Source organism: Colletotrichum tamarilloi, assembly GCF_030869305.1.
Source record: "Colletotrichum tamarilloi strain Tom-12 chromosome Unknown Scaffold_77.1, whole genome shotgun sequence".
Classification (NCBI taxonomy): Eukaryota; Fungi; Ascomycota; class Sordariomycetes; order Glomerellales; family Glomerellaceae; genus Colletotrichum; species Colletotrichum tamarilloi.
The window spans coordinates 1-14,078 of record NW_026849460.1 but is presented as its reverse complement, the minus strand read 5'-3'; the positions used below and the strand labels follow the sequence as shown (position 1 = coordinate 14,078).

At 45.2% G+C, this 14,078-nt stretch overlaps 4 protein-coding genes across 4 annotated transcripts; 3 read left to right on the top strand and 1 right to left on the bottom strand.

Annotated features, from left to right (window-relative positions):
• Positions 1-168: 168 nt before the first annotated feature.
• On the top strand, positions 169-3,685 carry CTAM01_12456 (uncharacterized protein; the record flags this gene model as incomplete). Its single annotated transcript, XM_060528462.1, has 3 exons — positions 169-1,092; positions 1,678-2,679; positions 2,741-3,685. The coding sequence occupies 3 exons, from the start codon at positions 169-171 to the stop codon at positions 3,683-3,685; spliced, it is 2,871 nt and encodes a 956-aa protein (XP_060376851.1).
• Positions 3,686-5,164: 1,479 nt separating this feature from the next.
• Positions 5,165-5,684, top strand: CTAM01_12455 (uncharacterized protein; the record flags this gene model as incomplete). The annotated part of the gene is made up of 2 exons (XM_060528461.1): positions 5,165-5,327; positions 5,401-5,684. 2 exons carry the CDS (start codon positions 5,165-5,167, stop codon positions 5,682-5,684), a joined length of 447 nt encoding a protein of 148 aa, XP_060376850.1.
• Positions 5,685-6,071: 387 nt separating this feature from the next.
• On the bottom strand, positions 6,072-6,456 carry CTAM01_12454 (PLAC8 family protein; the record flags this gene model as incomplete). The annotated part of the gene is made up of 2 exons (XM_060528460.1): positions 6,072-6,267; positions 6,368-6,456. The coding sequence occupies 2 exons, from the start codon at positions 6,454-6,456 to the stop codon at positions 6,072-6,074; spliced, it is 285 nt and encodes a 94-aa protein (XP_060376849.1).
• Positions 6,457-8,033: 1,577 nt separating this feature from the next.
• Positions 8,034-9,735, top strand: CTAM01_12453 (uncharacterized protein; the record flags this gene model as incomplete). The annotated part of the gene is made up of 3 exons (XM_060528459.1): positions 8,034-8,513; positions 8,588-9,337; positions 9,403-9,735. 3 exons carry the CDS (start codon positions 8,034-8,036, stop codon positions 9,733-9,735), a joined length of 1,563 nt encoding a protein of 520 aa, XP_060376848.1.
• Between the last annotated feature and the right edge of the window lie 4,343 nt (positions 9,736-14,078).

The following is a 14,078-nucleotide window of genomic DNA, read 5'->3' as shown; positions in this document are numbered from 1 at the left end:
GGGTATAAGTAATGAATGATGGAACGACTAGAAGTTGTGATTTTAGAAACGAGACTACAAGATCATCAATCAAGACATTCATCACATTCCGACCTCTCATATCTTCAGTTTCGCCCTCACCACACACTACCACCATCACAAACTTCATATCAGACTCTTAACTTCAGCATGTCTGCAACCACTATCCGCAAGGCCGTCATCACGGAGTTCGGCGACGTCTCCAAGGTCCAAATCATTCAGGACACCATCGAGCCGCCTCCGGCAAACCACGTCCAGGTCTCAACCATCTACTCCGGTTTCTCAGGTGCCGACATCAACATGCGCAAAGGCGTCTACCCCATGCAGAAGAAGGCCCCGCTGACTCCGGGCTACTGCCTGGTCGGCACTGTCAAGACCACCGGCCCAGGGTGCACATCCAAGCTCTCGCCGGGTGATCTCGTCGCCTGCCTCACAATTTACGACGCCGAAGCCGAGCTGGTCAACCTGCCGGAAAAGTACCTCATCAGAGTACCCCCCGGGACCGACCTGCAGCAGGCCACAGCCCTCATCCTAGACTGGAACACAGCGTACGCCATGGTCTTTGACGTCGCCAAAGTCAGCAAAGGTCAGCGCGTCTTCATCCACGGCGTCAGCGGGGCCGTCGGCTATGCCCTTATGAAGCTGTGCCAGCTGCAAGGCGCCGAGGTCTACGGCACGGCATCGGAGCGGAACCACGCCGCCGCCCGGGAGCAAGGGGCCCACCCGTTCGTGTATACGGACAAGAAGTGGATGCAGGCCGTGAAGGAGCTCGGCGGGGCGGACGCCGTGTTCGATCCCCTCGGGTTCGAGAGCTGGGATGAGTCGTTTTCGGTTCTGTCGCCTACCGGTATCTTGGTCGGCTACGGCGGCAATCTACGCTCACTCAATGACGATTCGGAGCATGGCTCTGTTGTCTTGCCGACGATGAAACTTATGGCGCGGGGCATGGTGCCGTTTTGCGGCAAGAGGACCAAGTTCTACTACATCACGCGCGACGACGCGACGTTTGAGCCGAATCTGAAGGCTTTACTTGAGTTGGCGGCCGAGGGCAAGATCACCGTTCCCATCAAGAAGGTGTGGGAGCTCGAAGAAATTCAGGATGCCCATCGCCAGTGGGCAAGCAGTACGGGGGTTGGATCATCGCTCATTCGGTTGTCGGATGCGAAGGCTTGAGTGAGCGAATGAGTGAGCGGATGAGTGAATGAGCGTGGTTGAGTGAGTGAGTGAGTTGGTGGGTGGAAAACTGTCAGATTTTGAGCAGCAGGCGTCACGGCGTTTTCATAATTGTTCATGTAACCCAATAGGCTTGGACTTATAATAGTAGAATGAATCTCCAAATGAGTTTTTCAAATGACCTGACCAATCTCGCCTTTATCATGGGGTGCATTTTTTACCTTCCTCATTCCGCCTGGCGGCGTCCAACATTTGGTGTTCTGGTGAACAAAAGGGCGTAAGACGGGATCATTGCGCGCCGCGCTTACGGGTTTACAGGCCCGCCATGCTGACGCAGCAAAAGGCTGTTCGGTTGCTCAACTCACTCTTCAGGCCCATGAAAGCAAGCTTCCCCTCATCTCACGCCGTTCATCTTCATCTCAATCGTGTTGACCGGCGCCTTCCCTAACATTAACTGCAGTTCAGCGATAAACTAAAGCGCGCCAGGTGATTGGCAGCAGCGACGAACACGGTGGAAGGGGCGACGTCTCTTCGCCAAAGGCATCTTTCCGACATTCGTCAACTTCTCTGCCTCGGGATAAGTACTCGTCAACTTCATCACAACACAATCGCTTCATCACAGTCTTTCATAGCCCGAACGCAATGAAGGTTTCAATTGGCCTGGCCGCCGTCACGGGTCTCGCCGGCTTCACTGCCGCCAAAAAGCCCGACCCTCCCAAGATCACCGACTTTGACTGGGATACCATCACGCCCGCCCGCAAGCTGGAATACCACCCATGCTACAAAGACTACCAATGCGCCCGCCTCAGCGTCCCTCTCGACTGGCTCGATGAGACGAACGAGCACACGGTCTCTCTGGCAATCATCAAGCTCCCTGCCACCGTCCCCGACGACGACCCATCTTTTGGCGGCACCGTTTTCACCAACCCAGGCGGGCCCGGTGGCTCCGGCGTGAGCATGCTGCTCCGCAATGGCCACGATATGCGCCGCACGCTAAGCGGCGGCAGCAAAAAGTACGAGATGCTGAGCTGGGATCCGCGCGGCGTGCAATTCACGACGCCTGTGGCTGATTGCTACGAGGACGAACTCGCAAGGGACACGGACAACATCCAACGTCTGGCCATCGGGCCGCTCGATGCCAGCCCGGATGCATTGAGGAGGCAGTGGGCGAGGATTCAGGGGTACGGCAGGCTCTGTACCGAGAAGCCGGGCAACGGCTCCATCATCCCATTTGCTACGACAGCATCTGTCTGCCGCGACATGGTCGAGATGGTGGACAAGATTGACGAGCTTCGCAAGAAAGAAGCTGCAGCTTCGCAACCCGAGCAGTCGCTAGAGCTCCGGAAGGTTAAGGATGTGCCGCGGATTCAATACTGGGGCTTCTCATACGGCAGCATCCTCGGCAATACGTTCGCCTCAATGTATCCTGGGCGCGTAGGCCGGCTTATTGTTGATGGCATCGCGGATTCAAATGACTACGTGGCAGGGGTAAGAGTGTACCTATATTCCCATTCACCTCTTCGCATGCGGCTAACACACGTGTGACTAGGGCTGGAAGACCAACCTTCAAGATACGGAGAAGCTTGTTGATTATTTTTACGAGACATGCTTTGAGGCTAAGGAGAAATGCGCGCTGAGCCGGCCTTCGGACAAGCAGTGGCAAGACGTTCGTGATCGAGTCGATCAGCTCGTGAAACGTCTCGACGAAGCCCCCGTCGCGGTACTCAACGGCAAGGTGACAAACATCTTGACAGGCTACGATGTCATCCTCTCCTTCAAGAACCCGCTCTACGCGCCCTACACTCGCTTCATCAAACTCGCCAACGAAATCAATGCTGCCATCGAGGGAAACTACACCGCCATCCTGGAGTCCGCCTCCGCCGAGATTCCCAAGATCGACCAGGCCTGTACCCATCCCAACGCCACAGATCTGAGGCTCTCCTGGGGAGACGGCGGTCAGGCGGTCCTTTGCGGCGACGGCGAAGATAACACGAATATGACCCTCGCCGACTACAGGGCCTACGTCGCGGTGCTCGAATCCCAGTCGCCGACCTTCGCCGGCTACTGGGGACAGATTCGGTCCGCCTGCACGAGCTGGCTCGTCCGCCCCAAGTGGCGCTTCACAGGCCCGTTTACGACACCGCCGCACGATGCTGCGGTTGTAGAAGGCCGGCCCGCAGCGCCGCTGCTCTTCATGTCTTCGCGACTCGATCCCGTGACGCCATTGAGAAACGCTTTCAAAGCGAGTGAGGGACACCCCGGGTCAGTTGTCGTGATTCAAGAGTCGGTGGGCCACGCTGCCTTTGCCACGGGGAGCAAGTGTACGACCAAGATCCTTCGGGAGTATCTTGAGCATGGGACAGTACCGGAGAGCGGGACCGTTTGTCAGCCTGATTGTGGCCCTTGGGATGGCGACGCCTGTGAGTCGGATAGCTTAAGCGTCAACGTGGCGCCTCTTGCGCCGCCGCATGATAGATCTCACCGAGTCTATTGAGGCAAGATGGGATAAAACAAGAGATTCGGGAAATGTCTATAGCGAGGATAGAGATATTCGTAGACGCGCCTCCACAGGGTGACCATGGGAATACGAGAGCAGCAAATAGCTACCTGTTAGAATTGTAGATTCAAGACACTGGGAAAGTCAGACATTGCTCAACGATCTCAATGAAACGTAAGACGTTGAAGCTTACTTGTAACGTTTGAACCCTTGCATGAAAGATGCTTCCGAGAAGCACCTGATCACAACTGGGTGCTTGTTCTGGAGATGATACCACTGCTGACCGCTGTATGCAGATGTCAGACGCACGTTTAGCTGAGCGGAGCTGAAGCCGATCTCACATCCGGCATCCGAGTTTGACTGTGTTGCCACGAAATTTCAAGAGATGCCGCAGGAAGTCCTACTCAATCCGACTGAGTGATGGGAGAAACACTTTCGTCCCATCGTTGAATACCATACTTGACTCCCTACCACAAAATGTTATGTCTTATCCTTCTCAAATCCACACCGACTTCTAGGTTACACTTGATAGAAGGCCCAACTGAGACATGGTCCCAGATGGACGTCAGTATCATGCTCGATACGATGCGCAGGGCAACCCCTCTCCTTCCGCCCTGATACGAGGTTTTTTGTTAGTCCGCCCTTGGGATCCGGGATCTAAGGTTCCCCAGACCGGGCTTGGGACCGAGGGGCGATCAACCTGCATGCATCCAACGAAGAGGCGATTAGGTACCGGTGCCTCCCCTCCCTCATGTTGCCAAACAGTCCCCAACAAAAGCCGGTAAAAGAGGGCATTACACAAAACGTGTTCCACTTCCCCTCCATGCCGGTGCCATTTCAGCTTCTACCTAAAGCACCTAGGGATTCGCACGCACGCACGCTAGTGACTGAACCCAGGTCAGCCCGAGGATCAATCTGTTCTAGTGTCTTGCGGGGAGATCGTGGCATTGGTCCGACTGACGCCACACTCGGGACGTTTTCCCTGGTTTTTCTGCCACAACCTTCTTTTTTTACGAGATCGATCGGCAGTGGTGAGGATTTAGCCTGGGAGGAAGATGATATTGTCAATGTTTTGCCAGTAGGACATCGTCATGATGGCTGACAAGGTACGAAAATATTTTCGAGGCGTAGACCATGTGAGTTCGTATCCGTCGTACGGGTGTCATTCCCGAAGACGGGCCATTGACGGTTGTGGGAGTACGAGTGTTGATCGTACAGCAGGGTAGGCGCTGGACTAATCTACATGAGGAAGAACCGAGGCATCTTGCTTCCTCGCAAAGTCAGGAGGATGTGGTTGAGGTCGCATCGTGTTTCTGAGTGAGTATAAAGATGCTGGTGAAGTCTCGATGACTAGGTTCGATAAAGTTGGTCAGACGCTCGTCCTACCTTAACCATCAATCTACCGGCCCGCCAGCACCAACATAATTTCAATCTTCAGCCCTACCTTGGAAGTTTTCTAATTCAAGAATTCTCAATATGAAGTTCGCAGTGCTTCTTACCTCAATCTCATTCATCCTTCCATCCCTCTCTCACCCGCTCGAGGATCGCGATGCCCCTCAGACAGTTCACCTTACCTTCCACGGTGGCCCCGCGTCTTACGAGATGACAATTCCCGCCGATGGGCAGGTGTATCCTACAAGTCAGTTCCAACCCCACACAATTGTTCGCATCGTTGAGAGTGTAAGAAGGAACACTAAACCGTTCACACGTAGACAACGACATCTCCGTCAACATCATCGACGCACCGGACTACAACGCCCTCTCCCAGTGCACCTTCTATACAAACGGCGAGAAGGCTCTGGTCGGCGGCATCACGCCCCAGGGTCTCCAGCAGGTCATCATCGGACCACCGCAGCCCGTCACGGGAGTCAGCTGTCTCGGTATCTGTGTCCCGACGTACGGGATGTGCTACGATCTCAACGGGCAGTACGTCGGGCCATGTTGCAACGGCTTCTGCGCGGCGACGAGGTGTAGACCTTGGATCCAGCCTTCTTAAAGACAACATGAAGGCAATATCGGTGGTTTTGGTACTCGCAACTTACTTCGCAAGTAGGATGTCGGCGCTGCGCTGGGCGAGACGTACACTCAAGCTGCCGTACGCGGCTTCAGGATCGATTAAAGTACAAGCTTGATCTCTTGAATCAGAGTCGTACTAAATAATCTGAATCACTCAGGCATCATTTTTAAGCAGTTCTATCCATGAAGTTATGTGTTCTGACAGACTATATGTGCAGTCTGAAGATGAGTTCGACATCAAATGTGATTTCACAACAAAAATCACCAACAGTTTTGATTCCCTTCCCTTGAATTACCACGCGGGCAGGTAGAGAGCAGTATCAGCCATCTAACATCTAGACAAATAAAAGGTCATGAACCCGCGTGATTACTTCATTTCCATGTTCTGTGCTTGCGACTGGTACCCAGTATTGATCGGCCCATAATCGGTTCGCCCCTCGACCTCGTTCTCATGCTGAATGAGTACGCAGCAGGGACACCAAAACGACACGCAGCAGTCGCCGCATGTACTTCCCTCGATGTGGAATTTCTTTCGGATATCGCCGCGCTTGTTCATGAGAAACCTAGTCAGAAAGGCATAGTCAGCGAGCTGCCGAGGAATGTCGTAGGTGCTTTGAGGGGAAAGATGGCAAAAAGTGCCGGCTCAGCATCTTATTAACTTACAGCCAACCGAGACCAATGGAGCCAAGGGCCGAGATCATAAAGCAGTCTCCGTTGATGGGTGAGTAGTCTGAGAGGCTGGGGTCGCGCATGCGCTCGGAGGTCTTGCCAAAGACTGATGCAGGAGACGGGGGGTATGTAAGTCAGCACTTGGATGGATTATCGGTAATAAGGTACTAGGGTAAGATGGTTTGGGGAAAGGTTTAGTTGACGTACCCATGCATGGAAGAAATGAGGCCATCATGCAGGTGCCGCATGGGCTGCAGTCCATGAGATCACTTTGCCATTCTTGACTTGGCATCGTGAGAGCAGGGCGAGGATAAACCAGCAGATTATGAATGTAGATAAGCCCTTCTGAGGTCAGCTTGATCGAATACACAGCTGCCGATATACTCGATTTGGTCTCCGAGCGTTCGACTCTGGGAAGCAGAATCAAGCGAAAGCAAAAGTAAAAGAATGCTTGAAGAAGCCGTAAGTATTGACAAAAGAGAGCCGCTCTGTTGTATGTCTGATTTATAATAGAGAGAACACCATTAACTACCGTAAACGAGTGATGAGAATATTACAGGTTGAGAAGTCTGGCTGAGCTCATTGACCATTCTACTAACAGGTTCCTGCTTCCCGGCTTTATATAATAGCCGAACAGGTTCGAACCACAAACTGCCTAGGCTATCGACCTCAACATTGCTCAATGCATAATATCTCCAAATCCACATCACGTAAGGTACGATACCTGGCAAGCCATCACCGGGTCCACACGAATAGGAAGATATCGACGACACCAAGGGTGTCCTTGCAAAGGTGTGCCCTGAAAAATATTATCAGCTTGCTAGGTCCGTACAATAAACGAGTTTTGGGAAGCCGAGACTTGCCCAAACTGCCGGAAAGGGTCACCTCAACTAGAAGAACGGCATATGACAACCGAATGCTGTCCGCTCGGTTCTGTTCTCACCAGAAATGTTGTCGTCAAGCCTAGGCCCCGCGTAGTTAGTGCAACGTTAGTATCATATGTGGGCACTTCCTCGCGAGTCGCAGGATCCACTAGCGGCCGACGAACAGATCGTCTGCAGGGGTCGTATAAAATACGACCCCAGTCACTTACTTTAGTCACGTACTTGTGCCGGTGGACCCCAGCTCAACGTGTCGAGGTCACTTTGGCATCATCCCGACGCAAACTTCTCCATTGCGTCTTCGAGAAAGGATTTGACATGCAGAGACCCAGGAAGAAACAATGGAGAGTTCCACCTCAAGCTGCGGCGACCCCGGAGTGATGGCTCTGAAGATTGTTGCCAGGCCTCGGGAAACTTGTTGGCGTCATGACAGGATGAAGGAGAAGAATAGTGGTCCCAGTCGTAGTTGAGCCATTCAATATACACATGCCAGTCCTGATTCATCACTTATCATGCCGACGGTGAGGATTGACATCCTTTCATTTGATCCCCTACTCTTCCGGTCGATGGGTCTACAATGCTGCAGAAAATGGATGCTTAATTTCCGCAATTGCAAAGCCTCATCCTGGAGACACATGCCGAGAGCTCTCGTCATTGTTGCCGGTACACTACTCTATATAAGAAAGGTGGTTTGCTGTTCACCCCTATTTCCTCGCACAAATTCACTGCTTTGGAAACCTCCTTACGAAGCTCAAGTCATCATACCTCATTCAGCCGACATGGCCCTCGCCGTCAATGGAAGCCGCTGCGCAAGCGCGACATTCGGGTCCCCTATACTGCTAGGGGCCAGTATTCTCGCGGTGCAAGCTAACCTGGTGGAAGACTACAGCTTCGACGTTCCAAAGGGATGGACCTACTCTCAGCCGGCCCTCAACGTTGAGAACGCTACCTTTTGCAACGTCACCGTTACCTACACGCACCCAGGACAGAACGACACCCTCACGGCCGAGGCCTGGCTACCACCCATAGACCGCTACAACGGGATTTTGCAGTCAGTCGGCGGAGGTGGCTGGAACCCCGGCCGCTTCATCCTCAGCTACGCAGCCATGATCAACGCCGTTGCCAACGGCTACGCGACTGTCACCACTGACGCCGGAATCCCTACTACCTCGAACCCCATCGACTGGCTGCTTAAAAGCCCGGGGAGCTTAGACACCAACGCTCTGCAAAACTTTGGTCAGGTCTCCCTGAATGATGAGGTACGCTGTCTTTCTTGGTCGACAACATGGCACATGTACCAAGCCACAATTCTAACCAAAACTTCTCGCAACAGGCTATTATAACGAAACAGCTTATTGAAAGCTTCTACGGCAAGCCTCCTGCGCGATCCTATTGGAATGCCTGCTCCCAGGGCGGCCGTCAGGGCCTCAAACTGGCGCAGCAATACCCAGACGCCTACGACGGCATCATGTCAGCCGCCCCCGCCGTCAACTGGGCCGAGTTCTACCTCAATTCGATCTGGCCTAGCTACTACATGCTCAAGACCCAGCAGTTCCCGCTGGGATGCGAACTCAACGCGCTCACCGCCATTGCCATCTCTGCCTGCGACGAGCTAGACGGTGTCAAGGACGGCCTCGTCAGTGATCCCGAGGCCTGCAGGGCAAACTTCAACGTTTCCGCGCAGGTTGGCAAGTCTTTCACGTGCGCGCAGACTAACTCAACGCTCGAACTTAGTCAAGCGGCCGCCAACGTGGCTAATGCCTCCTGGACCGGTCCCCGTTCTTCCACTGGGAGATTCATCTACGATGGGTACGAGATAGGCAGCAATCTATCCGTCATCGCACCGACAGAATGCACCGGTAAGGTCTGCACGAGCAGCACTGCTGAGGCAAACATTGCCTTTGCCTGGCAGGCTTTCGTCTCCAAAGACCCCAATGCTACGGTGCCTACTCTTACAGACACAACGTTTGACACGATCCACCGCGCCACCAAATTGGTCTTTGCCTCCAACATGGAGACCGACGAGGCGGACCTGAGCGACTTCAAAAACGCAGGGGGCAAGATCATTACCTACCACGGACTCGTAAATGCCCCTTCCGTTGCTTGATCCCTAACTACCGTACATTGTACTGAGCTAATATTCCAAAGGCCGATCAAAGCATCTCTCCTGGCGGCACTCTCCGATACTACAACACCGTCTCTGACGTCGTCGGCGGCAACATTAGCTCGTTTTACAAATACTATCGCGTCCCCGGGCTCGAGCACTGCTGGGGTGGCAGAGGAGGACAGCCCGAGGCCATCTTCGCGCAGCTTCGGGCCTGGGTCGAGAACGGGACGGAGCCGGAGTCTTCACCAGTGATCGTGACGCTGCCGGATGGATCGACGCAAGAGCAGGTGCTGTGCCCGTATCCGCAGAAGGCGAGGTTTGATGACGCGTGTGCGAGCAAGAACGCAACTTCTTGCTGGTCTTGTTCTGAATAAACTTGATACTTGGCAACTTGGCAATCAGTTAGGGTTTGGGAGACGGGGGTTAGTTTATTAGCTCTAGTTAGATTATAGGCTTTAGGTAATTTATTAATATAACCAGGCCGTTTCGTTATTACTTACAAAAGTTACTTCGAACGATTCTTTTTTTTTTATATATCTTATAGTATGGGCTTCGTAACGTAGGTAATATAGGGGGTTATTATTAAAAACGTATAGGGTATAGAGGACTCTCGTAGTATAGTACTTTAAAAGAATTATTAATATTTATAAAAGTAATATAAAATATCTCTTTTAATTAGGTTAATACGGCCTTAATTAACGGAGTTAAGACTAAGAAAAGAGGGTAGTATTAGCTAGATTAAAAAAGTAGACTTTTTAATCGTTTTATATTATTATATTTAAAAATAAATTATTAAAAGGGCTCTAGTTTAATTTTAAAAATATATATATATAATTAAAATAAAAATCCGCTTTTTAAACTTACTATTTTTAATTAAAGCCCTTTTTTTTATATTTTATTTTAATTAGCCTTTTTATAAATACTTATACTTAATTAGTTTTAAAAAAGAACTATTAGGATTAATTATCCTATTCTATTTTAATTATTCCCTAATTTTTTTTTTTTTAATTCTTTACAAAAAGAAATTATTTTAAATTAATCTTAATTATTATATATAATTAATTATATTAAGCTTTTTACTTACCCTTCTTTTTTATAACTGCTTTTTTTATCTTTTCTACTTTTATTACTTTTTTTATTAATTTTATTTAGTTCTTATCCTATTCCTTTTTAATAATCTCTTAATCCTAACTTTTATTACTCTAGTTTTTTTTAGCTTTTTTTATTAATAATAATATTTAAGGAGTATAAGCTAGAGTTATGTAGTAGTTTTTTTCTAGCTTTATAGGCGCAAAAGATCGACCTTAACGGGGTTACGCTTTTAAAGGAAATTATATAATATAGTATACTTTTTAATTATATAATATACGTAATATACTCTAAGTACGTGCTTAATATAATATAGTGATTTTAATACGAAAACTGCTATATAATTTAAAATAAGTAAGTTACCTTATAGTAGCGCTAGTTAGAAAGGTTAATAATAGAGGTTAGCTATAATAATTAGCTATAATAGTTAGCTATAATAATTAGAGGCGGCCCTTAACCGCAGAAGTTCTAAACTTTAATAATAATATAGAAATTTCTAAAAAAAGGGCTAAATAGGCTAATATTTACTACTTTTTTATTATATTAAAGCTTATAAAAATTCTTTTTATCCTTATTATTTTTAATATTACCCAAAGCTATTTTATTTAAACTAAACAAATTTACTAAACAAATCTACTAAATAAACTTATTAATATATAAACTATTACCTAGATAGCTAGTTAAATAACTAGTTAAGAGGTTAGCTAGTTAAAATACTACTTCGACAAGAACCTACTCTATTCTTAGTATATAGTTAGTAATTAGTAGGCTAGAACTCTCTAAAAATGCCCATTAATAAGTCTACCCCTCTCGGGCTAGGCGCCCTCAGCTAGCTCGACGCTATAATTATTATAGCTAATATAAGTACGCTTAAAAAGTAGTAAAATACTTTTTAATAGTACGGAATTTAGCTAAGTAATAATATAAATACTATAAATAGCTAGGCTAATATAAACGTTAAAATTTAGTATATTAACGCTAGCTTAGAAATTATATTTTATAGAACTAGAAATCCCTCTAATATAGGCTATATTATAAATAAAAGGAAATATATAAAGGGCCTCTTAATTTTTAATAAAAAGGAGTATATAATATAAGATCTAGCTACTTATATAGGCTAGTATTAAGAGGTTTTATATATATTAAAGTAAATATAGCTCGCTTTCTAAATAGCTAAAAGTAAGGGAAGGTTAGGAGCTATTTTAATTAGTAATTAGGTATAGAGCGTAATATACTTAGTTTTCTCTAATACGTAATATATAATACGGCCCCGGTAAATTACTCCGTCGGGGGGATAAGCTAGAGTTATATATATAGCTTTTATATAGTGGTTTTTTTCTAGCTTTATAAGTATAAAAAATCGACCTTAATAAGATTACGCTTTTAAAAAAAATTATATAATATAGTACACTTTTTAACTATATAATACGTATAATATACCCTAAGTACGTACTTAATATAATATAATAATTTCGATATAAAAACTATTATATAATTCGGGATAAGTAAACTACCTTACGGCAGTGCTAGCTAAAAAAGTTAATAATAAAGGTCGGTTATAATAATTAGCTATAATAGTTAGCTATAATAATTAGAGGCGGCCCTTAACTATAGAGGTTCTAAACTTTAATAATAACGTAGAGGTTTTTAAAAAAAAAGGGCTAAATAAGCTAATATTTATTACTTAGAACTTATAAAAATTCTTTCTATCCTTATCGCTTCTAATATTGCCTAAAGCTACTCTTTATTTAAACTAAATAAATCTACTAAATAAATTTACTAAATAAACTTATTAATATATAAACTACTACTTTAATAAGAACTTACTCTCTTAATATATAGTTAGTAATTAGTAAGCTAGAACTAAAAATACTTATTAATAAGTCTACCCCTCTCGGGCTAGGCGCCCTTAGCTAGCTCAACGCTATAATTATCGTAACTAATATAAGTATACTTAAAGATTAATAAAATACTTTTTAATAATATAGAATTTAGCTAGGTAATAATATAAATACTATAAATAGCTAGGCTAATATAAATATTAAAATTTAGTATATTAATATTAATTTAAAAATTATATTTTATAAAACTAAAAATTCTTTTAATACGGGCTATATTATAAATATAAAGGAATATATAAAGGGCCCCCTAACCCTTAATAAAAAAAAGTATATAATATAAGATCTAGCTATTTATATGGGCTAGTACTAAGAGGTTTTATATATATTAAAATAAGTATAGCTCGCCCTTTAAATAGTTAGAAGCGGGGGAAGGTCGGGAGCTATTAATAAAAAAAAGATAACGGTTAAGTTAGTTAACTATTATTTTAATTAATAATTAAGTATAGAGCGCAATATACCTAGTTTTCTTTAATACGTAATATATAGTATAACCCCGGCGGATTACTCCGTTAGGGGGATATATAGCTTTTATAATTAGGTCGTTATATTAATTAACTTATTATTTTTTAGTACTCTTATTAATATTAACTTTATTTTTATATATATTATAATATTATAAGAGGTTTTAATAAAACTTAGCTAGTTCTTAACGTTAGCGTTTATTATTCTCTTATATAGCCTAATTATATTTAGAGAGCGTATATTTAATAGCTTTTTATTTTAATTAAATTCTTAGTATTTTAATTAAAGTCTTTGTAATAAGGCTATTTTTATTCTTAATTAAAGTATTTAAAAAACTATTTTTTTAGTTATTTAGACTAGCTTTATTAAGAGCCGGATTAAGGTATAATAATAATTTAAATAGTAATATATTTAATAAGGATTACGTAACTTAATAAGTTTTAGAAATATTAATTAGGTATATAAGTTAATTATTAATAATAGCGTTTAGATTTTAGTTAGTAGCTTTATTAGTTTAATTATTTATAAAATCTAATTAGGGTTATTACTTATTATAGATCGCTAAGTATTTTTTAATATTTTCGAGGATTAAAATAATAAGGGTAATTCTTTAAAAATAATAAGCTTTTATTTAAAGCTTTTAATTATTCTCTTTATTTTTTTTAAAATATATAAAATTAATAGCCCCCTAACAGAGCAATCCGCTAGGGCCGTACCGTATATTACGTATTAAGAAAAACTAAGTATAATACGCTCTATACCTAATTACTAACTAAAATAGCTCCTAACTTTTTACTACCCGCTTATAGAGCGAGCTTTACTTACTTTAATATATATAAAACCTCTTAATATTAGTCCGCGTAAGTAGCTAGGTTTAGTATAATTTATTCTTTTATATAAATATTATTATTACCTAGGGGGTCTTATAAGAGCTATTTAAAGTACTAGCTTATTACCCTAACCTTCCCCCCGACGGAGCAATCCGCCGGGGCCGTACCGTGTATTACGTATTGGGGAAAACTGGGTATATTGCGCTCCATACCTAACTACTAATCAAAACAGCAGTCAACCGACTCGACCATTGTCTCCCTTTCATCAACAGCTCCCAACCTTCCGCCGCAGTCCTCCCAAGTTCCAGCCGCCTACAGGGCGAGCTTCACCCACTCCAACGCGCACAGGACCTCCTGGTGCCAGCCCGCGTGGGCAGCCAGGTCCAGCATAATCTGTTCTTTTATATGGGTATTATCGTTACCCGGGGGGTCCCG